The sequence below is a fragment of the Haemaphysalis longicornis genome, unplaced genomic scaffold, assembly GCF_048455015.1.
Source record: "Haemaphysalis longicornis isolate Haplotype H1 unplaced genomic scaffold, Haemaphysalis longicornis Haplotype H1 scaffold_2, whole genome shotgun sequence".
NCBI classification, from domain to species: domain Eukaryota; kingdom Metazoa; phylum Arthropoda; class Arachnida; order Ixodida; family Ixodidae; genus Haemaphysalis; species Haemaphysalis longicornis.
In genome coordinates this window covers 236,409,801-236,435,223 of record NW_027526295.1, presented here as the reverse complement: position 1 = coordinate 236,435,223, position 25,423 = coordinate 236,409,801, and the positions used below count along the sequence as shown (strand labels likewise).

Genomic DNA, 25,423 nt, shown 5'->3' with positions numbered 1-25,423 from the left:
TAATTTTAGCTGGAAACATTCACCTGAATATATCACACAGCAAAGGGGCAATACCTCCCTGAGAATGAAAGGAAAAAAAAAAAAAAAAAGGGAAAAAAAAAAAAAAGGGAAAAAAAAAAAAAAAAAAAAAAAAGCTTATTTGGGGGTGCATTGATGACGTAAGTTGGTCCTTTTCTGCCCGCAATATTGGCCCCGCACCTGCCCCGGCACATTCTGGGGCTTAGTTTATTGAACATAGTCCAACCATATCACATTGCCCGTCACGTGAGCCCAAAAACCCAGCACAGCCCCTTTCCTGTGGCTCACCCTGCCCTTTGCTAGCCTACAGACACGCTCCCGTCTTTGGCAGTGTTCTCTGGGCAGAAATTACAAGAAGTGATTTACAGGGTCTGTCGCGCCTTCACGAGGTGGCATTCCTATGCTTCCATGTTTTCTCAGTGTCGGTGTGTCAAACTTCAGCAGTGATGCAAGGTGGAACGCTCGCCAATGCACGCCTTACCCTGGATGAGCTGCTAACGGGGCAACACTACTGCTCCCATCACAAAGTGAATGGCCCAACAGGCTATGTTATAACAGCGGCGTTTGTCCAACTGCCTCACAACAGTACCATTACAAAAAATATCTACGATAAAAAAATGAACATGCGCAGCTTCATCAACTTTGCAGTACGTTATGGGTCAAATAATTTGCTTATTACAACTGCCACTTTCCTCACAATTGGCAATAAAAATTCAGCCCCACAGTTTCAGCAGCCTAAACTCCAGTTTTTGGAGAGCTGCGAGAGATCACGGCCCCACTGTGCGTGTGGCACAGTTTAATGTTTCTGAATCCTTGTGAAGCACTCACTCACTGAAAACTTCATCATTACAAGGTCAAACGGACCTTCACAAAGCTCAAATCGGGGGTTGCACATGCCAAAGTTACCTGTGGGCTGCAAGGCACGTCGTATTTAGACCATTTCGGGACTTTCAATGCGGTGAAAAACCTCAAAACACGTGCCTTGCCTCATCGGACTGCATGTCTGAGAATACAGCCTACGACCTCACACTTAGCGGCATAACATTTTTGCCACTGAGGCACCGTTGAAGGAGGCATTAAAGAAAGACACGGATCACCATGGGGAATAATGACACTTGATAAATCCACCTGGCACAAAATTCCTCTGATGTGCCTACACGGTGCATACGAAGCGTGTTACAAGCACTCAAACACTGTCTGCCCACCTCCGAGTTTGCCAAAGTGCCCGCAGAGGAACCTGGCACAGCTGCCGAGACTCCGGCCTGCTGCTGCTGGTGCTGCTGCTGCCCCGCCCGGCGAACGATGACCACCTTCTTGAGCGCAGACGAACCCTCCGCTGGAAGTGGTGCAGGGGCGGTCACTGGGGAGGACCTCACACCCAACCGCTGCTTCACACTGGCTGGAGCCGCTGGTGCATTGGGGGCACCTTCAGGGGCAGAGCTGGATCCTGCAATGCAGCCAAGCACCAAGTGGTCCTTCCCTCAACACCCCACGAACCGCTTTCACAAGGCCAAGCCGCAACAGCCTCTTCCCTCTTTTTGAAGCCGCTCCTTCCCTCCTGAAGGAACCTGTGTGGCTTCAGGCACAACCTTGTCTCTTGGCCCTGGAGGTCCCAACACACACATTTCTTTGAGACCTGACCTGGGCCTCAGCAGTGCTGTTAACCCACGGCTCAGCGCAGCAATCTGATGCACAGTGCTCAGAGAGGAGCAGGACTCCCCAAACTTCGCACGCACACGTACCTGACCACTGACTGGCTAACTGGAAACCCAACCATGAGGTCATCGATGGTTGATTGGTTGTAGGGTTTTTAACGCGCCGGCGCAACGCAGGCGATGAGGAGCGCCGTAGTGGAGGGCTCCGGATTAATTTTGACCACCTGGGGATCTTTAACGTGCGCCGAAATCTCGCACACACGGGCGTTTTCGCATTTCGCCTCCATCAGAAAAGCGGCCGCCGCAGCTGGGAATCGAACCCGCGACCTCATGCTCAGCAGCGCAACGCCTTAGCCACTGAGCCACCGCGGCAGCTGAAGTCATCGATGGAACAAACTATGGCACATGCCATGCTTTACCAGAGCAAAGAGGAAGGCATGAATGGCAGCAGAACTCTGAAATTTCCCACAAAAGGAAGAACATGCTCCTTTTGCTGAACACTAATATCTTGAGCCTGCACCAGAACGACAAGCGCCAATGTCCAAGGGCCCCCGTGTGTCACAAGCCCATTAAAATCTATCTCATAAATGACAAACCCCTGGCAAGCCCAAGAAATGCTTTACACTAACCTCACTGCTGTTTTGTGACATAATTTAAGGGGAGACACTGGTCTTAAAATTAACTTTTTTATCAATTCATCTAAACTAATGAAAATCACTGTGCAAGTGTTTTCGCGTGGTCCCTTGAAAGCCGTACAGTCAATCCTGGATATATCAAACTCCAAAAGAATCGCGAAATAGTTCGATATATGGATAAATCGAAATATAAAATATGCCCATCTGAAGCTTATCTGAAAATGTGTAATTAGTTTTCAAGTGGCATAATTATTTTCTGAGTTATAAGGAAAATACTGATGCCTAATAAGGTCATTTCTTGCGGGCTTAACACCGTTAAGAGAATTTTAATCAATTTTTTTTCTAACAAATGCTATGGATTTGTAGCTTAACACCTGCAATGCCTGCTGATGCTATTTATATTCCTGCAAAGATAGTTGATTGGATAGAATTAGTCTAATTATGTCAAGTACGGTGTTCATAAAACTTAATGAGGTTATATTATTACTCATAAAAATTAACTGAGGCATGTCAAGCCAATAAAAATAGCATCAGGACGGAGTTCATTTCATCCCTGATTCAATGATTTAACAATCATAGAAATCTCCTGAAAAAAAAATAGGGGGGGGGGGAAATCTGAAAATGTCTGTAACACTAAAAAAAAAAAAAGTTAAGAAAAGCCCAATTGAAGTGTTTACTGCACATTGTGCACAGTATAAACATGTATCATTCTGAAATCGCCTGTCTGCAGATAATAACTTGTCGACAAGGCAGCGCGCATTGTGATGCGGGTCGGCTTGCCGCAACATTATTGATTACAGAATGAATATGCTTCCCTTGCACCGTTGGCAAGCGACAGCCTCCGCTTCATCATTTCTCATCTTTTTATTTGCTGCAGATCTACAGATGACGCACTCTAGAGCAGCCTCAGCCGTAATCATATCACAAACGCCAAAGTCTTGGTGGCCTGCAGGTTTGCTAAGCCTACTTTCGTCCCGGAGTGGTTTTTGCGATATGTTGCTGCCAGACGCGCAAAAAAAATGTATTTTAGGCAGTTACAATGCTGTTCGTTCTTACTTTCAGTTAGCGATAGATGTATTTACTTTGGTTTTACACTGCCTGGGGCTTTTGCCAGTCTTCGTAATGAAGAGCACGTGTCGTTACACTAGTATTATGAGGGCGCCGAGCAGACGAACCGCAATGCCCAGACTATCATATTGCACCCCTTCGGTCATGTGCAGTCAGTAGTTAAGGGGGGACGTGGCTTTCAAAATCAACTTTTTTATTTCTTTGTGGATTTTGATGAAAATTGGCACAGCAACTGGAAATGCTTCCGTGATAACACCATAAAAATTTCAAACTAATATTTTGAAAACTTTTTTATGTATTAAATTTTCTTTCTGTTCCGCTTGTACCGAGCTTGAGCGGCTTATAAAACACGATAGAAAACTTGTTCGAAGTGCTTTGCATTCCCAAATGAATGGACGAGGTCGTGACAGTTTTAGAATTTTTTTTTTACAACACAATGTTTTTTGGTTTTCATTTTTTTAGAGGTTAATGTGCAACAGGCATGTCGACTGTGAACGACTATTTCAATAAAAAAGTCACAAAAAACAAATCTGGAAAACCAAAAGTGTCACGACCTGAACTGTTCATCAAGGAATGTAATGCAAGAAACGGAATCAAAATAGACCCAGTGGTCACGAAGAAATCCCTGGTACAAGCGACATAGGTGGCAAAAAAAACTGTTTTGAGAAAACGGCTTCCGAAGTTGCAACATAGGTTTCACTTATCAAAAGTCGCCACGGTTGCAGCCTTTCATGTCCTTTTGAACATGGGGCTTCTGGAAGGCCTTGCCTTGAAATTGGAGTGCCTTTTACAGCCTTTCTCTTTCCAGAAAACATCATTTTCAGCTCCTCTGTGAAGAGTACATACCCCCTTTGCAAACCAAACGGAGGGGAAGATGGGTTTCAATGGGCTTTCAATGCAAAGTAGGTTAGCTGGTTGGCTGTATAGCACTGGACAACCTCCTTTTGCAGTGTTGTCACCATGGCAACAAGTTAAGCATTTTTTTTCCTTAAATTTGAACATTTTTGGCTTTTTTTGTTTTATCTTGCCTGGCACAGTAACTTAGTACTCATACGTGCAGGTGTTCATTGCCAAAAGTTTGCATACCACAAGGATGAAAATGAGCTACTTTGAAGCTTGGTAGAGTATTCTGCATAACTCCCAACTTCAATGCAAGAGCATATTTTTTTTTACTACTTTTGACATTCAAGGCATCCAATATTTCTCGCAGCACAGCCAGTATGCCCTAAGCAATGGCATCAATAATTTCCCTTAAAAAATCGCCGTTAAATGCTGCCACAGTAACGTACATTTTTAACGCAGAGAGCATATTTTTATTCCTATATTACTAACTCAAACCTGTTTGCATGAAAATTACAAGTGCACGGGAAACGTTGCGCAATACGGGCGATATGGCTCGCGCGCATCGCAGCGCACGCTTACCGCGACATATCGAACTTTAATTATACCTGATATGGCTGGTCAGGTCGCTTTTAAGATTAAATCTAACGTCGCAGGCATTAATTACAACTACTGGCGTTCAATCGTAACCGGTTGCCCAGTCATGTGCTGCTCCAATGCGCGTCGGCTATGCCGTGCGCGCCAGCGCGTTTGACGCGTCGACCGTTTCTTTTTCAAGGCTAGCGAGTCCACAGTCAAAACACAGCAATAACTAAGCGTGTAAACATCGCAAACCCGACTAAAAGTTCACTTCACGAACCGCTATCGCAAGCGCGCACACCGCGTCACCCTCCGGGGTCTGGCGACGGTAGAGTCACGCGCACCATGAAGCGTTCGATGACCTCCTCCTTTCGAGCCACACAACTTCCCGTAATCTGGCTCGCGATCTCAGGCATTCCCATCGCGATAACGTGCGTGTTGAATACCACAGATTGAACAGAAACTCGGCCGAGCGAAGCGGCGAAAATGAACTCAATGCGCTCGCTACGCAGCTCAGGCGGCCGCCATCTTGCGTTGCGCCCGTGACATCCAATCAGGAGGGTCGTTGTTCTGAGCCCCGACCGGAGGACCAACAGCGCTTCAGCATCTATTTCTAGCTTCGTTTGTGCGTCGTTTCTTTTCTGCCGTTTGTGCGTTTGTGAATGAACGAAGATAAAAGAGACGAGCGGAACCGGAAAGACGATCGCTCGGCCGATCTAACCATATCAAAATGGCCGCGCCCGGTGGCACCGTTGCGGAGATAGAGCGCTCCGAAAATTGCCGTTTTTTCGGCCTTTTGCGCTGATAGTTTGTCACCGCGCCTGACAAAAGTATTTTTTTATGCCACTTTGCGACGCTTTTCAGCGTAAAAACTTTGCAGACGCATAGAATAGGAAACATAGAAGCCGAATATGCGGGTTTCAAAAAAACGATGTTTTGGTCATTTTTCCGAAGTTGAAAGCCGCGTCCCCCCTTAATTGGGCGGCGCGTTCAGTCTTTTTTTTTTTTTCTTTTTTCCCCCCCCCCCCCATCTGTTTCACTCGCAACCAATGGACGAAATGAAGCGATTCTGGTGGGGAATCGAAAACGAAAAGACTTACTTTTGAATGAGACCGCCATAACGTATGTAATACCCGAGTGGCAAGTTGTCGTAAAAATGATATTTTCTCGTCGAATCTTGGTCAATTTTAGCTGTCATCGGTGTTATAAATTGGTATTATGGGTCAAATACACACTCTTAGGTCTGGATATTTGGCTGGCTGAAAGAAAAACAGCTCTACTTTTCGAAAATAGCGATTTTAAGACGCCGATTTATAGCCCAAATTTCGGAATGCTAAGACTCGCTTCCCCGTTACCTGAAACGTTATCATGAGCCGACCTGGCTGACAGTTCGGGGTGGAGGGTGCCTAATGATTAACAGTGCATACCCGGTTGAGGCTCGGCACTGCTGCTCCCGCCACTGGAACCTGTGGCTGTGCCCTGGAGTCGGCGCTCCAGCAGGTCCCTCTGTCGCTGCATGACAGCCAGCTTGCGGCGCTCCTCCTTTATGCGCATCACCTGGTCCCGCAGCTTCTTCTGCTCCTCAATCTTGCGCCGAAGCTCCTGGGTGGCCACGTCCTGGGGAGAAAGCGGGGAGCCCACCACTCAGCCCAACAGCTCAGGCCTTTCATACGAGCTGAGGGGCCCTCCAATCCACAGCAAGAACTGCAGAAACCACGCAAAGAAACCACGCACAAACCACGCAAGCCACGCTTCCCCACCACCTGATTTTTAATACTGCACCAGGAGCATGCACATCCAGTAAATGAAGGGTGTGCAAGTACACAGCAGTTGCGTAAGAGCAAATGCTGGTGTCTCAGCTGTTTCAAAGTTCTGGGAACCGCGGGGTTCTGCAATGTTCCCTATCCCTCATGGAAGGAGCCCTCTCTCCCATACAGTGGACGCCCACTCCCGCCGTAAGGCGAGAGCGTCACGCCACTCCCTCCCACGACTGGTTTGACTGCAGATGCGGCGGGCTGGTCCGACTGCGTGGACTAAGGGAAGCTCTCCTTCGACAACAGACGTCTTCCAGAGCAGACGTCAGAATGTTTGTTCCGCCTAGCCTTTTTTTGTCCGCCCCTCGTGCCAATCTCCTGGCCTGGCCAGTTGGCCTTGTCGGGACCGAGCGACGCGCTCAGCGTACGTTATCAGAGTGCCGATATACGGTGGTGTTGGACATTCCGGTGTCGTGTGTGTTCCTGGTTGTTCTCCACCGCTATGACATTTGGCGATCCGTGGTGCAGTTCAGCCGAGCTAGCACTGCGGCTAAGTCTTGAGTGCGAGCTAGGTTACTGAGGAACCCTGAACCCCACGCGGTGAACCCATGTCAACTCAGAAAACCTGCAAGAGCTTTCGAGGCTGTTAATGTTTTGCCCGGCACTAGCATAGCAGAACCACAGAAACCTGTCTGTGACACAGTTTCAGACCATAGCAGACCAGAGTGGTTGCCCAAATGTGCAGGTCACCCTGTTTCTTGCTTCCTTCTTTTTCCATCAACCTGTAAGGCATTCACCCTCACCGTTTCACGTCCTTTCCTCACTTCATCAGACCGCCTCCCATATCTACACATAATGGTTCTCCATTCGCTAGTTCTTGCCTACCGTATGCATTTCCAGGGGATAGAGGAGACCTACATAAGACTCCTATACGACATATGTAAAGGATGTATGGGTAGGCTAATCCCTCAAAAGCCAAGGACCAATTCCCAATCCGTAAGGGAGTACGACAGGGGGATGACATCTCGCCAAAACTGTTCACAGCTTGTCCGGAGGGGTATGCAGGAAGCTTGACAGGAAAAACACGGGATTACAGATAAACAGAGAATACTTGAGCCATTTCAGGTTTGCAGACGACGTGGTTTTGCTATGCGAGTCTGCAGAACACCTCCAAAAAATGCTTGAGGAACTAAACAAAGCTAAGCTGTGGGACTAAAAATAAAAGGAATAAATCTAAAGTAATGATAAATAAACATCCCGAAACTGCCTTACTAAGAAGCAAACTTAGATCGGCTCAACAAGCAACGGAACAAAAAATGTTAGGAGTAACACTTCGAGACAGGAAACGAGCTTCTTGGATCGGAGAATAAACTAGAGTAGAAGATATCATAGTTCGAATAAAGAAAAAGAAGTTGACTTGGGCTGGCCACCTAGTTAGGTGAACTGACAACTGGTGGACAATTAGGGTAATAGAGTGGATACCAAGAGATGGCTTCAGAAGGGGAATGCCATTAATCTGATGGAGGGAGGAAGTAACAAATTTCGGAGGCAAAGAGTGAACTCGAGCGGCGTAAGACAGGAGCGGTTGGAGGCCGATGGGAGAGGCCTTCGTCCAGCAGTGGACCTAGTGGGCTGTTGCTGATGATGATGATGATGCACTGGCTCTGGCACACTCCAGCATACCACCTCAGTGCTGGGATTCCCGTGCATTCTCCCCCTCTTACTACACTTGCAAGCCAGCCAAGGAAATTGTCTAAAAACCCCCTACCAGCCACTGGTGCAATGTCGGCTACACACAGCTATATAACACCTTCCCCCTCCACCCCTGCAGTTCTGTGCAGGACACCCAAGTAAAGCAGCATGTGCCCACGAGGCCCCGTGGCCCATGCACTGCAGCCCCAGAGCGGTCACCTCTTCAATCTCAGGAGGCAGAGTTTCCCTCTGGGGCTCGGGTGGTGGCAGGTAGTCCACAATGGGCACCTCCTTGATGTTGGCGTTGTTCACCGTGCGCGCCGGTGGGCCCATGTTGCCCTTGCGAGGCTGCAACAGGGGGTAAAAAGGGGATGAGGCTACCCATGGTTGTCCATTTACAAACAGTGCACTACACCGGCAGTTCCCGCTCGTAAGTGAGCCCTTACGGGCTTGCAAAGGTTGTCATGGTGGTTGGTAACACGAGACATCTTGTCCAAGATATTTGTCTTCACTGCTTAAGATGCTAGCAGACAACTTTCATGTCCACCCTTTTGTGTGCCTGGCTGTTATGCATGGCTGCAGTTTCGTGTGAAATTCCAACTGCAATGGGTGTGCCATGTGAGTCAAATGTAGGTGTCACATGGCAGAGGATACCCAAAGGAACAAAAAAAAGAACATCTTGTTAGGTGTATTTCAACTTGCACTTTAACAGAGCAATGTGGTGTTAGGAGCAGATGACAACTATCTTACACACGCATGTCCCACAAGTGCCGTAAGCACAGTTCCTTGCATCATGACATTTGTCTGTTTGGAAAACGAATGCTGATCTTGGGCACCTTCCTTACGAGCGGGGCCCGCCCTCGCGCCATTCTTATTTCCTGCAACACCAACGTGGTGCCACTCACTTAGCCCAATTCCTGCAGAGCCGGTCACATGCTCACTGAAAGAGGGCAGGGTCGTTGAGAAAAGAAGGGAGGGGGGCTCACCATACGGTTGCCTTCTCCGCGGAGCGCCTTGGATGGTGGCTGTGCGCCACCTGCCTGCAAAGGCAGTGGCCTCTTGCCATAGTGCTGCTCACGGGGTGGCGTCTGGAAACGGGGTGGGCCAGCAAAGCTCGTGCTTGCCTGCGCAGGGCCCCTGTACGACTGCGGCGGGGGAGCTCCTGCGCCCTGGACGGATGGTCCCGGGGGAATGAAGGCGTTTCCCGCTGCAACTTGCGGCGGGGGCGGGTGAAACTGGCGCTGCTGCTGCTGCTGTTGCTGGTGCATCTGCTGGTGTGACTGCTGCTGTAGCTGCTGCTGTTGTGCCTGCTGGTGCGCTTGCTGCTGGTCCTGTGAGGAGCCCACCAGGACAGTCAACAACTTCCCTCCAAATACTAAAATACTAACACAGTCACACTTCGACAGACACCACCACAAAAGCCTAAAATTTTGCTCCTTGAACCCCCCCCTCATGCAGACTGGGACAAGCAAGTTTGACGAAAAGGAGGTACTGTTAAAAAGAAGCTTTTGCTAAAATAGCAACTTCGTCTCTCAGTAAGTTTGAGGCATTTGTTTGAAGTTGAGGCATTAGTCGGAGGCATTTAACGCATCAAACGCATCGCATGTCATACCGTTGCTTTTGCCGAATCATTTGCTCCTCGTACCGCAATAGACTGGAATAATCTACCATCAAACATTGTTACTGAACCTAATACCACGAAATTTACTAATGCTTTGAGCAAAAATATTTCACTGCCTCATTTCATTCAGTTCTTGCGTTGTCAGATGACATGTTGTAATATACCATGTGGTTATAATCGGTGTAGTTTGTTCTAGTTACTGTACCAATAGCTGTTCTTATTATTCTACCTAATTTTTGTATTTGTTTTCACTCTAGCAATGTTAATTATTTCTACCATTTTTTAGTTCTTGTGTTTATTTTGTTCGTGTTCTAGTTTATGTGACACCTTTGTAACCCCCCTACCCTATGTAATACCCTCCCCAGAGGGCCTTTAGGGTTTTTTTGAAATAAATAAATAAATAAATAAATTTATTTAGTGAATCACTTGTAAAAAAATTGAAGAAGAAACAAATAAATGCATCCTAAACATTTCCCCATCCACATACAGTAGAACCCCGATTATACGTCCCCCAGTTTTACAAACCATTTCTTACAACGAACCACCGCAAGCTCCCCATAGGAACAATGCATTAAAAAAGCTGACGATTATAATACTCCCTAATGTGAAATTTATGTGCAGCGCTAACTGCAGTCTTCTTGGTCAAGGTGCATTCGCTGCTGGGTCTCATGAAGTGATTTTGTGATCAGTGAACACACTTTTTCATGCACTACTCGGCCGTTATCTTGCAGCATGCCAGCGGCGCCGAGTATGCAGTTGCAAATCATGTTTGAACCTCCTTCGCTAATGTCATGTGGTTCGGATGAGCCACACAACATGGAAGGCAACGAAGGACCTGAAGGACTGATGTACTTGCAGCACGCAGCACACGTGCTGGGCTTCTGTGCTTTTTGTGAGCTCGAAAGAACAAGACGACTGCTTTTATGAATGTCTGCATTTCCTTTCTCGGGCGCCACTAGACTCCGAGGGCAGCTTTCACACGTGTCTGGCACGGCCTCAGCATACTGCCCTCCCACTTCCACTTTCGGAGGAGCGTCTCGCACGCCTCGGCATACCGCCCGCCCCCTCACACAATCACCACACTTTCCTCCTTCGTTTTTTTTCTCTCTTTGGTGCCCCTTTCGTACGCTGGGTAACAAGGCCAATGATGCCGTCAAACTACAGTAGCAAACGCCAAAGTGCACTAAAACCCCGATTATAAAACACCTGCAGGGTTCGTACAGGCTTCGAAAGCAAAAATTCAAGGGTTTTCAAGGAATTTCCAGGACCAGAAAACACATTTTCAAGGTCCCCATCTAATGTTTTATCTGAGATTATCTATAGCTTTTTCAACACAATGCAACAGTTTTTTATTGCACAATACCTAAGCATATTAGTACGCATTTACATAGGTGCTAACGGGTTCGTAAATGCTCCCCCAGCTTCATTTTTTTTAATTCATGGCTGGTATTTAGAGGTTTTTCTTTTTTCACATTGTTTTTGCTCAGGCTGTTTTATTTAAAAACTTAGTTAATGTTGCCTGCATCTCCTGCATTGTCAGCAAGAGTATCAGCTGAAATTAAATCGAGCAAGTGTTGCTTCAAAGCAGGATGAACTATGTACACGTCCACCATTTGCACGTAAAAGCAAACGTAGATAGAGCGTATGAGGCACAGCAAACATGCAATGAGCAAGCGTCCACAGACTAGATGGAAAATGCATGATAGAGAGCAGAAGCTGGCTTTCACTGGATTGTGTCGTGATATGGATTGGATTGACAAGTGCCTGCTCCCAATGTTGCCTTGTAATAATGAAAATCCACCAAACACCTAAAATCCATGACAAACACTTTAAATTCTTGTGAAAAGACAGGGCCATTGATTCTGTCCGGGAAAAATCACGGGTTTTCAAGGACCATTTAAAAATTCCAGGACATTCAAGGCCTTGAAATCGACACTTCTAAATTCAAGGGTTTTCAAGGTTTTGAAGGACCTGAGCGAACCCTGACCTGGGTGTGTGCGGCCCGTTACACCGCTTCACTGCCTCATCAAGGCCTTGATTTCTTATAAACCTTGTTTGACGCTGCTTGATGTGCAAGGGTAAACAGTCTGTGGTGGGCCCGACCACTTGCTGAACAGATTCAAGCAAGCAGGCTGGTACGGCCCCTTGCGGCACCAGAGCGCCAATGCGCAAGTACAGGTGGCCGGTGGATGGACCACCAATTGGAACTCCCATCGAGTCGACGAACGTGAAAAAACATACGTGATAGCCCCCCGGTGATTGTCGCTTTGCTCCTTTCTTTCCCGCTTTTTCTCCCATCATCACATCATACTATCGTTCATTTTTCTTCCCCTCCTGTCGCCACAAGGGTCAGCCTAGGCAGTTTCACCCCCTTGCCTTTTCTCCTCTCAACTTTCTCCGCCGCATTGGCCTTCTTATCTATCTTGAGCGCGTGAGGTGCAGGCTGGCAGGCTAGTACCAGACAGTATAGGGGTTGCATGGTACGTGGCTGGCGGACTAGAGCAGCCATTGCAGGGGGAAGGGGAGGCAGATAAGGGGGAAGGGGGGGGGATGTTTTTTTTTTCTAAAAACTAGGGATTTCAGTTAGGGGTTTGCAAATTACATGAGAATGCACTAAATATAGTAATTTAAGTAAGTCCTTAGCCCACCTGTTGCGTGAGACCGTCTCTTATGGCGGCATTTACCCATACCTAATCATACGACACCCCAGTCATACGACCCTTTCGCGTGGTCCCTTGAAAGTCGTACGGTCAATCCCGGATATATCAGAGTCCAAGGAAATTGCAAAATAGTTCGAAATACAAATTAAAAATACCAAATATGCCCATCTGAAGCTCATCTGAAAACTCCGCACACCACTGGGAGCTTTCCGACATCGCGAAGAGCGCTAGCTTCCCCATTTGTTCCTCAAATAACGGGAAATACGAAACACTGCGCGACGACCACCGCACTTTATCTAGCATAAAACACATCCATTAGCTTCACTGGCATTATCTTTTGAGTCATGAAGGTGACCAAACTGCCTTCACGCTTACTAACGCCGTTCAAATGAGAAAGCCCGGCGCCGTCCACTGCGCCGCCATGACCCCAAATTACACTGAATAGTGACTCAAGCTCGCCTGCTGTAGACGGTAGGGAACATCGTCAGGGTCACTAATAAGGTTCGGTTCTTGGGTAATGGTGATCCCCGCCGCGATAGGCGCATTGTTGTGATCAACCACAGCCTGCATGTCGTCGTCAACACTTACGAACTTATGTGCTGTTGCGCCACACAGAATTTCGCATGGGAATGCTGACAGCTGTCTAATTCACCCTTGAGGCACCCAACACCCACCATCTTTTGTATCCAAACACCTAATGCCTGGAGCCGCAACAAAAGCGCTTTGCAGAACCAGCTGCAAGAACACGCACACGACATGATCCAGAATGGTCGGGTTGCGCTGCCTTCACCTTACATCAGCTTGCTGCACAGTGTCATGCTCAAACGTGCCGCAAGAAATTTGCAATTTCGAATGCCTCTGCAACCGACAACTTCTTTTCACTGGCTTCCACCGGTGTAATGATGTCCGTCTTTGTCTTTAAGTCCAAATTCTACCATTTTTCCACAACCATGTGGCTCCGAAGACACGCCGCCGCAAACAAAACCAAAACAAACACGCACCCCACCGCGCCGGACCCTATGCCAGCAGAGCCCCCGCTGGGTCACGCCTCCCATCGGTTTCCCCTCCCCCTTCCCCCTTCACATCCAATCACGCCTGTGTGCTCATTGTCATGAGCCTATCCCCATGATAGTGCATCGAGCAGGCCGAGCAGGTGTTGAAGGCCATCCAAGCGACGCGATTCGCGAGAAATCATCATCATCCTCGCCTACAGCTCCATCAGGACAAGCGCACTTGCACTTGTGGCAAGGCGTTCGATATATCGAATGTGACGGTGGGCACATTCATACACGCATACACCCGCCGCGGTGGCTCAGTGGCTAAGGCGTTGCGCTGCTGAGCACGAGGTCGCGGGTTCGGTTCCCGGCCGCGGCGGCCGCTTTTCTGATGGAGGCGAAAAGCAAAAACGCCCGTGTGTACGAGATTTCGGCGCACGATAAAGATCCCCAGGTGGTCAAAATTAATCCGGAGCCCTCCACTACGGCGCGCCTCATCGCCTGTGTTGCGTCGGCGCGTTAAACCCCAGAATCAATCAATCAATCAATACACGCATACAAAGGTGTTATGCTTTTGCATAGGATTCCCAAGGGGGTGTTTGGACTGTTCGATATATGTAATAATTCGATATATCCCGTTTCAATATATCCGGGACTGACTGTATTATCGGGGTTCCACTGTACAAGACACAAGCAAACTGCCTGCGTGTTAATAAGCAACCTACAGCTTCTAAAAAATTGCACGTGCGCTGGTGAAGCCTCTCAGGTTAAAGTCAGCGCAGCCGCTACTGGTTCACTCAGCCAAGGTGGGTTAACACGTCTTGTAGTAAATTACGAAGGCAGAAAAAATGGTATTGGCCTCTAGACTCACACTTGTTATTCGATACATAAAAGAGCGAACAGACACACTAGGAACTTCATGCCAGGTAGCTGTAAAAAGAAAAGCGCATTCATGCTCCAGCAAAGAAGTGCCGAATGTTTCCTCAGTGCTGAGACTCTGTTCAGTCAGCCCTCAAGTCAGCCTGCCTTCGATTTTCACGAAAACGAGTTTCATAAAACTGTGTTTTGTAATGCTGGGTTTCAAATGCATCCAATTAGCCACTAAACCAAACTGCACACGATAGTAAATGGGAGGACCAATTTCATAAAAATGCAGCAACGCTAAGCCTGACCTGCAATGTTATAAGAAGTGCCACAGCTCAGGTCAGCCTCAGCATATTCAAAAAGGATCCCCTGTAGCCCGAAGCTTTCACAGAAGCTCGCACGAAAGTACGCGCTCAGAAATAGACCACTGCGTCTCATTCGCACCAGGTGGGCTGGTCCGGCAGGGTGGCGTCCCATGGGGCTCCCGGGCTCCCTTGTCGTCACGGGGCCCCCTTGGAAGGCTGGGCCGGGAGGGTACGGGTGGACACCACGCATGGGCGATCCTGGCCGCTGCTGCCTCTGCTGCTGATGGAACTGCTGCTGCTGCTGCTGATGGTGATGCTGTTGAAGCTGCTGATGATGCTGCTGCTGCTGCTGCTGCAGCACCTGTTGCTGGTGCTGCACTGCAACGGCCGCAGGGAAAGGGACCCCAAACTGGCCGTGGAGGTTCTGCTGCTGATGAGGATGCTGTAGCTGCTGCTGCTGGGGATGCTGGGGGGGATGGTGAAGCTGCTGCTGCTGCTGCCGCATGGGTGTCCCTGGGTGAACAAGGAACACAAGGAACACTCAGGCACAAAGACAAATAAAGGCTTTGCCCTGTTGGCACATTAGCCCCACTCATCAATGTACTCGGTGACTGAAGGGCCAATACAAAAGTTGAACAACCCCTAAGACCATAAAGAAAGCTGCATCTTTGGATAACTTGAAAAAATGAATGCAGCATTCGCGAGCAAGGGCCAAGTATGGGAGAGTGTCAGGACATGACCCCACCAAGACTAATACCCCTGTCACACAGCAGATCTAATGATGTTTAAAGCAAGTGTCATTTGCTCTAAATGTCATTAGTTCGGCACTACATGAGAACACTGAATGACATTCGAGGCAAATGGCATTTGGCGGCTAAATGTAAAGTGAATCAGCGGCCAAATAAGTAGCCTCGACAGCAGTGGTGCATCACTAGACAAGAGCACTGAATACCGTTTTTAAAAACTGTCAGTAATCTTATATTTTCTCCTTCATATTGTTTTTCAAATAATGAAAGACAAACAAGTACTTATAAAAAAAAATTTCACTGCTCCCTGATAGGATTTCTTGTGGACTTGTTTCGGCTTGTGATGTCTACTCATGTCATATAAAATGGTGATTTTCTTCTTTTTAAAAAATTAATTATTTGTTTTGATTTAAAATCTATTATGTATGAAAATGTTCTAGAGGCACGAACTATAATTTTGCAAGCTTGCTAATCCTCACCGCTATCACTATCAAATGACATCTGTTTCACCGTGTAGACCTGCACATCTACACTCAAACCTCATAACGTAACGAGATACAGTTAAACCTCATTATAACGAAATTGAAGAGGCGCCGCGATTTGCTCGTTATAACCAATATTTCGTTATACCCGTAGCCGACATTTTCTGCAAATATTATGCATTGTAGTTACCTAAAACAAAAAGCGGACGAAATAGCATCTTGCCGCACGGCGGTAGTCAGTAAAATAAACAAATTCCGGAGGTAAAAAGGAAAAGTCACGAACCTACTTCATTGCAGTTCAAAACTCGTATTTCAAACAGACTTGGCTACGAAGAAGTCCGTAATTGGACGTTGATGCACCTTCCTGATGCGAGCGATGGCTCCCTCAGCTGCGGCCGCTATGTTCACGCCATCTTCGCCGCCCTCGTGCGCGCCCAAGTAGCGGCGCAGCACGTCCACCGCATCTAGTGCCTCCGACGTCGTCCTTAGTGCTACCTTTCACGCCACGTACAACAGCGCTGACGATGGACTCTCGGTTGCTCACGATGGTGGACAGCGTACTCGTCCACACGTCAAAGCCTCTTGCCAGCTTACCACGGAGTGCACCTTACCTTCGTTCGCGCCCGATGCGACGGCTTTTATCATAGCCGTCTTCTGTTCAACCGTGATAGTCTCTCGCTTTCGCTTCCCGCCTGTCGCACTCGCGTTGTTGGAATCACGTGTGCAGTACGATAAATAATGCTGAAGACTGCCAAAACCCACGCCCACACAACTACGCAGCGACGTCAGCGGTACGAACAGGGGGGGGGGAGGAGGAGGAGGAGGAGGAGGAGGAGGAGGAGGAGAGAGAGAGAGAGAGAGAGAGAGAGAGAGAGAGAGAGAGAGAGAGAGAGAGAGAGAGAGAGAGAGAGAGAGAGAGAGAGAGAGAGAGAGAGAGAGAGAGAGAGAGAGAGAGAGAGAGAGAGAGAGAGAGAGAGAGAGAGAGAGAGAGAGAGAGAGAGAGAGAGAGAGAGAGAGAGAGAGAGAGAGAGAGGCGACGGAACCGCGTGCACCGTATGCATCAGGGTTCTTCTGACTCACCGCGGATAGTCCGTGGGTAGTCCGAGGTTTCCCCGAAGCCATAGGGATACATGGGAAAATCAAACGTTGTACTGCTTCTCGGGGAGCCCATGGTGAGTTCGAGACTGTAAATCGAAGGGCCCTGTTGTCTGCATGCCGTGCGCAGCGAGAGGAGGGTGGGGGGGCTTCGTGGGCACAGCGTCCGCATGGCGTGCCATCCAGCTTCGCGCGCGTGGCGGGAGTTTTGAACTGCTAATACAGTTGCCGCGTCGCGCTCTGTCTCAAATCCGCGTTGCACACTGTTGTAAAATTAGCTCAAAATTTGATTTTTCTCAACGAAATTTGTTTGTTATATCCCGTAATGGGGGAATTTTACCTCGTTAAAACAAGGTTTTAAATACATTGGTTTCTATGGGGACTTTCAAGGGGAATTACGATTTGCTCGTTATATCCATTATTTCGTTATAGCCTGTCTCGTTACAACGAGGTTTAACTGTACGATTTGCTCGTTATATCCATTATTTCGTCATAGCCTGTCTCGTTACAACGAGGTTTAACTGTATAACAAAATAAACTGGCTTCCAGCATTGAACCGCATCACAGCCTCCGCGACAGCAGCTTCCACACTGTGCAGCGATGCGTGGCGCTCCTTGGGAGCCAGCGATCATATCACCGAGTAAAGACTTTAGTTTCTGTTCTGTGTCTTGCCGCGCTGGCACCGCCCAAGCAGCTGGTGGTCCGCCAGCCGTTCATACACAGGAAGCAAGGCCTCGCAGATGTGGGGGGAGGCAGGTTGTAGCAGTGCTTGGGGGCTGGCTCCCCCTTGGCGTTGGCAGCGTTCTGGCGGCACAAACGAGTCAGGACCAGTGGGGCAGAGGCCGTGGTTTGGCACGGCATCACTGGATGTCACGTGGTACTACAGGGCCATCACAGCCTTGTGCATGGCTGGCACATCCCCTTTGTGGGACTTGACGGCCCAGCCATAGTATGAGGTCAGTTTGTTGATCAGGTCGCCAGTCAGCCGCCCCCTACCACTGAGGCTCTCAGAGCCAGCTGGCCTCTGCTTTGGGAGGTTGCGCAGTTGCGTGCCCATTCTCTTCTGCACATGGTTGATGCACTCCATTTTGGAGGATCTTAATGAAACCATAAACATCTGCATCTCTCAAAGCAGGGGTAGGTGCGGCAGTCACCATCCGAAACCACTGTGGTGTACCTGAGCTTATGAAGCTCCCGCGACCACTGAAACAGAATGACGGCACCCTCCACTTCCATCTTCCCAGCTTTTTTGGTGGTGTTTCTCTGGCAGAGGTGCTTCGCCTTCCACTCTTCGTAGGAAGGGTCACTCTCTTTGGGCGCCCGCTCGCAGCTGGCACAAAAATTCGAGAGCACGATATAATCGAGCATGAGCCCCGTGAATAACTCGATCACTGTGCCAACTCCGATGCGCGACGAGTGCCCCCTCGTCATCCAGGAGCCGTCGTTTGACACGGCGATGTTGCCCGGGCTCGCAAGGTCGAGCTCTGCGTACAGTTGCCGAACTGATCGTGCGCAATCTGCAGTCACCTTCTGCGATGCGCGAACAGCTGTGGGCGTCAGTTTAGTCTTAGCGTAGCTCTGCCCCGTTTGTTGTGCAGGCCGCACGAAAAAACGTTCATCGACGAAAACATGTCGTTGAATGCCATTTGCTGCTTTCCAGTTGACTCCATAGCGCGTGCAACCAAACCATTGATGGCAAACAGCTTCCCCTTGCTCTCGCCGTCAACGCGCGGCAAGCTCCACACCACCTACACGTTGCCGCAGTTCGTGCACTTGAGCATTAGCTTTACAGCAAGGCCCTACTCCCTGTCCTCTTTGCCGATTTCCACATCACCGGAGCACAACTTGCCTTTCACCGCGCGTGTCAGTTCGTTCAGCTGGGTCAAACTGACGATCACAAACCTTGTTTCGTCCAGCGACGTGGCTGCGGCATTGTCAGGATCGTCCAACAGGCTGCACTTCCATTGTGTAGCTCCAGTAGAAGAACGCTCGTGCAGCTTGTTTTCCGCGTAGCGACACACCTCTGCCACTTGCGACACACCTCTGCCACTTGTAATGGGTGCAGCATTGCTGTATCGAGACAGATGCGGTCGCTGCCGGAGGCGTTATCATGAGCAGTCAGCGGAGGCGCTAGGCCTATGTTGTAAAGCGCGTCGTCACTAGCCACGGAAGGTCGGTCACTCTCTCCTTCATCGCTCTTCACTGGTGCGGAACGGCCTCTGAGATTCTCGAGGTTGGATTTCTTTCCCTTTTTGCCATACCGGTTCTTTGAGCGGGATTCTCTTCCTGCCTTCCACATCGCAAACGTCATAGTCAGAGCCCGAGCAATATGGCGCCTGACTGCGCCGACAACGGCATGGAGCAGATGACAGATGCCGCCTTTGGCCAATCGCATCGCGCTGTCTAGTCATGTGCGCTCGCCGGCGAATAGGAACACGCATTTATGCTTTTTTTGGCGCATGTTTCCCACTCTACCACTGAGCGGGCAGGAACCGCAGTGGTGGGAAATTGAAGACCGAAGTCCGCTCTTTCAAACGAGACCAAGATCGCTGCGATACCACCCATTACGCAGCAGTGAAGAATTATAGTAGCTGTTACTGCCCAAGTACCGACTTTTCAGGGGAAAAACTTCGCAAACCGGGAGAAAAAGACCTGTACATTTGAAAAATGATGCTTATGAAAAGTGCATTTTTTGGCACTTTTTCGGTCCCAGAGACCTGTGTGCCCCCTTAAATACCAACCTGTTTCAGTTGTAAGTGAATGTTGAAAAAATGACTGGCGTACTAACTTTGTTATTTCTGTATTTTCTGTTTTGTTTTTGACAGTTGAAAAGTTCAAAATCTTGTTATAACAGACTTCATTCATGATTGCATAAAAGTCTGTAGTAACAGTACTTAGATTGTCCATACTTTTACTGCAGACTAAAATCGTGATCACTATTATGGTCTGTTTTAACGACGTTATACTGTAAGTACCACCAGCCACATGCTCATGATGCCACAAGACGTATGGCATGTGCAAAGAGTAAATTCTTTTACATGAAACCAAAGACCACTACTGTTGTGTATCTGCATCGGTAGCATATCAAAGCAGCTTTTGTAAATGAGGTGCAATGCTAAGTTTGCTGCAACATGCTTATCTTGGAGGAAACTCAATTGCAAGTCTAAGAGCACTAAAAAAGAGGGTGCACTCACGTTGCTGCTGCTGCTGTTGGTGAGGTGTCATTATATCGGGGGGAAGCCTGCCTGCAGGAGGAGACCGCCAGGGGTCCAAGGGTTGAGGCTGCTGCAAAGTCAATGCGAGAAATACGTTCATTGCACACAAAAACTAAAAGTACACACCCACTAGCAGAGGCAAGCCTTGCCGTAAAGCAACTAGCACTCATCATGCTATCCTCCTCGCGTGCCGCACAGCCATGTGTCACCGCCCTTAAAGGGACACTGAAGTGAATTTGTCAAGCTCCCGTTTTTGATTGCACTGCGTAGACTGGCTCAAATTAGCACACTTTTCATCGTTTATCCGGTTGACAAATCGGTAATTATTTTACAAAGCGCGAAAGAAGAAAAACTACCATGCGCGGTTTGCGGCGGCCGCACCAACTAAGGCTGTGATGTTGGGAGGAGGGGGCACCGTGATTGGACGATGCCCAAGGTTAGCAATCAAACAAGTTTCGGTTTCGGTTTCGGTTCTGTAAAACACAACCAATGGCGTTGTTGGATGGGCATTCTCAATATCTCAGTAATCATCGTACCGCGCTTCTGCCATGTTGTCGGCTGTAAAATGCATAAGATAAGCCTCCCAGGACGGCTTGGAATCGTAGCATTCACTAGCCGAGGCCTACGCAGTGCATGAACGCCCTCCGCGTCCCCGCAGACACTCAAATGCCATGCGCTTTTCCCCTATATTTGGAGCTTGCCTCACTCATGCCTGTATCGTAAAAAGCGTGTTCGCACCAGGCCAAGGGTCTGTTGATTCTGGCCTGTGCCCACTGCCCGCAAGCAGTCGGTGCTTATGGCAACAGAACGCCAACGAGAACTCGCTAGCGCGCCAGTGCCAGCCTGCGCGCGTTCTGTGAACTAGTTCATGGAGCAATGAACGTTGCGGCCCAAAAAAAGGTGAACTCAGTATAGAAAACATCGGCGGAAAACGAAAAAGTTAACTTATAAAAAAAAAGCACGTACCCGCGGGGATTCGAACTTGTGACTTGCAAAACACTAGCGCTGACATACCTAGCATTCCAAACTACTCGGCCACGGACGAGCGCTGCCGGCCTTGGAAATATAAGGTATATAATGTATAAACAGTTTACACTTTTATTTAGTTTTAGCATTCCAAGCAGCTTAGGTGACTATTTGTTGTTTTGCGCTTGTGCAGTAAGCATCCCCCAAGTTTCCACAATATCTCACGTCTAGCAATTGCATTTCTTAGACGGAAAAGCGTTCGCAGATGCGTAGTCGTACTGCTGGCCGCTGTGCTTGTTTGCCCAGCGCAAAAAAGTGCTTCCCGCGCCCTAGTTTTACGCTGTACGGTAAAAATATCAGTTTATTTTATTTCCTTAGTACCTATATTGACTTCGCTGACTCTTCTACCGCCTTCAAGAGGCCTTATATTTTCCTACTGGCGTACCAGTCAGCGAAGCGTAGCATGTGCGCTTGTGCAGCGCTTGTGTGAAGCGACCTTGACCTGGAGCTAGATACAGTGTACAAACTAACCAAGTAAAGAAAAGGCACATTCTTCCATTCACAAACGTGTCCTGGTTTCGTTTCAACTAAGCGAACGAATTGCGACGACCTGTCGGCGGCCGGCGGACGAAACGCTGGGCCGACTGACTCTGTCTGAAGGCCGGGGAGCCGTGCAGTAGCGCAGCCAATTGCGAGCTCGGCTCCTCCCAACGTCACACGAAAACGCCACAGAAAATGGGCGAGCGTAAAGAGAAGAGGACAGCATTTTCGAATTAATTTTTCTACTAAATAAAATCGCGTAAACGCGCCCAGAGTGGTCGAAACATGGCCTGGGGACTCCGGACTACAATTTGCGCTAGTAATCCCACAATGTTTACATATCACCACTTCAGTGTCCCTTTAAGCTTGGTTCCACTATGTTACGACAGTCGTCAGTGATGACTTTCCTTCTCATCATACCCGTTAGCTAAGAGCACTTACTGCTGCTGCCGCAGCTGCAGTATAGTCCCCAACACTCTCGCCCAGACCTAAGATAAATCTCTGCACAAGTGTGGTGGCTTTTTCAGTACTCCCAAGGTGACCTTTCCACATTCCACAAAGCAATGTCACTAACTTGTCGCTGTGCAAAACAGACATGACAAAGGGAGGAGGAACACAGGACAAGTGGTAATGTCCTGCATTTTCCCTTTGTCCTGTACATTTACCAACTCACCCATTTTTCAACGCTATCTTGAGCTCCCTGGAATGGGGTGCCACACCACTTCAAGGGGCTTGAAACTCCCACACACAAGCAAAAGCTCCCCCAACTTTCACATGCGGAACGCCACACACCCATGCCGTATGTCGTGGGCTCTCCGCATGTTTTCTTGAGTGTGAGCATTCAGTCAAGAGAGAAGAGAAGTGCAATTACCCGGAAAGCCTCATTGCCTCCAGCAGGCTGTGGGCCGCCAAATTCAGAAGGCCGCGATGCCTGAGCAGGCATTTCGAAAGGCTGTAAGCCACCGGGCTGCCCTGGTGCGATGAAATGCTCTAGGGCCTGCATGCAATCGTCAAAAGACGCTTAGTACCCAACACCACAGTCTTTGGTTAGCACCGATTTCATTTTTTCGCACATACAGTTAAACCTCGATGTAACAAAGTCGGCAAAATTCGTAAGTTACTTCGTTACATTGGAATTCGCAGTTATAATGAAGTGTTCATCCCGGGAAGCGTTTCCTGCAAAATAAAGCATGGCGCGCGCACATGGCTGGCGCACTGTTTCTGTTTCTATCGGAGCTTAATCATCTACGCGGGCATCAGAGTGAACCGCACAGAGCGTTTTCTCCCCGCAAAAACTCGCCCCGCAAGCCACAGGCGCGCTGACACAGCCACGGAGACCACCCGCACGATGTGGGTAGCTCCAGCGACCACTTCTAATCACTTGCTGAAACACAACTCAAGGGGCAAATGAGAGGGGCATGCGAGAAAAAAAGCGGATAATGTGGGCGAAATTTTCACTGTAAATTGTCATACGTGCCGCTTACAAAAGCGCCCATCAAATATCCTCCGCGGCGGTAAGCCTAATCATCTGGCCAGCCGGCATCCCCGAGCTCTTCGAAGGTGCGCGCCTCTCCATTGGCGAAACTGGTCAGGCTCCTCCCACTGCCGCGTGCAGTGTGAGTCACTTCCTGGCTGAGGCAGAAGCCGCCACCGCCGCGCAATCGCAGGCGCGGGTGTGAAAAAAATGCGCGCAAGGCTCATAAAGATTCACAAATGCTTGCTGGAACAATGAAACCCAACAAGCATGAGCGAACTCGAAGGGCAAAACGGCGGCATGCGGCGGCGGCGGCCCCACCAGAGGCAATTAGGCTTACCACCGCGGAGGATATTTGATGGGCGCTTTCGTAAGCAGCGCGTATGACGTTTTACTGTGAAAATTTCGCCCTCGTTATCTTTTCTTTTCTCGCGTGCCCCTCTCGTTTGCCCCTTGAGATGAGTTTCAGCAAGCGGTTAGAAGCGGTCGCTGGAGCGACCCACATCGTGAGGGTGGTCTCCGCGGCTGCGTCAGCGCGCCTGTGGCTTGCGGGGCGCGTTTTGCGTTTTTGCGGAGAGAAAACACTCCATGCGGTTCATGCTGATGCCCGCGTAGACGGTTAAGCTCCAACAGAAACAGAAACAGTGCGCAAGCCGTGTATGCACGCCACACAGTTTGTAGGCAAGGGGCTCGCTCACAGACGCCGTGGCTCGCTGCATCTGCGGCATTGGGCGGCCCATGTTGCTGTTCGCGCTTTATTGAAGCCCCATTTCGGCGCTTGCCTCTCACAAAATATACCTCTACAACTTGAATTTCGTGCCTAATTTGCCATGAAACTTCGTTACAGTGAAATTCCAGCAAACGGGACTTCGTTACACAGAGGGTGAAAATACACGGTGTGCATAGTTACGAAAAAGTCCGTGGTTCATTACATCGAGGATTTCGTTACATTGAAGTTCGTTACATCGAGGTGTAATTGTATGGGCATTTTGCATAAAAGTATAAACTGAACACAACAAATTTAATGCTTTGACAGTTAATAGTGAAACGTGAACCCATGTGAGTACCAGGCAGTGAATAAGTGCAGTGCGATAGCAAACAAACACGTGCTCGTAGCAATGGCTCATGGAGAAACACTGAAACCGCACGAATGCCCAAAAGTAGCAAACGAAGCCAAATGCAAAGCACTGGTGTCTACAACTTACAATTTTACCCCTGTGATCGTTGCCATCTTCGGTCTTATGGTAAATTCATTGGTTGTGCACAGAGAACAGGCACACGAAGATGTCACAAGGCACTACTAGCTCTGAAGTGCACATGACCACCAGACACTATCTGAGTAGTGTCTGCACAAAAGGCGGCGACAGGGAAAAGTGGTACTCCAGAATGGGCTCTAAAAACATTCACGGGGACAGGCCAGAAAGTGATTATAGATATAAAAAAGCATCAAAGGCACTTGCTGGAATAAAAGCAGGTTTAGTGCGTCTGACAGCATGCACGAGCACAACAGCCAAGGTTTTGCTTTAGCAAGGGCAGTGGCCGTGGCAGCAACCACAGCCTCCCAAAATTAAGAGCATGGACAACAGTGAGCACAGCAGAAAGCCAGAGAGCTGGAACCCATAGGCTAACATCCCAGGCACACTGTAAGCAGTTAAGAGACTGTAAGGAGGCACAGCACAGTAGTGATGAGCTCGGAGGAAGGAAACAAAAGTTAACATCTGAGAATGACGACACTGTTGACAGGCCCCAGGCACACCCAAAGGCACCCCGCGGCCCAAGAGTGGGCGCCCCACTCACGGGTGCGAAGGCGGGGTGTGGCGGGGGGCTTGGGCGGGGCCCCAGGGGCGGTGGGGGCTGCTGCGGCACGGGATGCAGCATGGCTGCGTTCATGAAGGGCTCGGGGCGCATGAGCAGCGCGGCCTGCGGGGTGAACGGGGGCCGCAGGAAGGGCTCGGGCTGCTGGGACCCAAAGGGGGGAGGCGGCCCTCGGGGACCCTGGTGCTGCTGCTGCTGCTGCTGCTGCTGGAAGGGCTGCAGGCCCAGGGGGCGGCCTGCACAGGGGACACGTACATGCGTCACCATGCACGGGCACAGGATAACGGGCTCATCACCAGCATCTCCACCCTATGTTGAATGCAAACAGCAAAAACAAATTAGGAAAGTCAAGAATGATAGCACGCTAAAACTGCCCCAGGCAAATTTTGATCCGTGAAAAAGAC

At 49.1% G+C, this 25,423-nt stretch overlaps 1 protein-coding gene across 3 annotated transcripts in view; it reads right to left on the bottom strand.

Annotated features, from left to right (window-relative positions):
* LOC144170178 (uncharacterized) overlaps positions 1-25,423 on the bottom strand; it is a 46,990-nt gene that overhangs the window by 5,102 nt on the left and 16,465 nt on the right. For 2 of the 3 annotated variants that reach the window (XM_077699798.1, XM_077699799.1), the window contains exons 9-16: positions 25,002-25,255; positions 22,602-22,727; positions 20,204-20,294; positions 14,826-15,199; positions 9,228-9,572; positions 8,461-8,589; positions 6,223-6,412; positions 1,224-1,465 (exon numbers count right to left, since the gene is read on the bottom strand). In XM_077699798.1, the coding sequence (XP_077555924.1) occupies positions 1,224-1,465; positions 6,223-6,412; positions 8,461-8,589; positions 9,228-9,572; positions 14,826-15,199; positions 20,204-20,294; positions 22,602-22,727; positions 25,002-25,255 (1,751 nt within the window). The remainder of the gene's footprint in view (positions 1-1,223; positions 1,466-6,222; positions 6,413-8,460; positions 8,590-9,227; positions 9,573-14,825; positions 15,200-20,203; positions 20,295-22,601; positions 22,728-25,001; positions 25,256-25,423) is intronic. The other variant, XM_077699800.1, reaches the window with a different exon arrangement.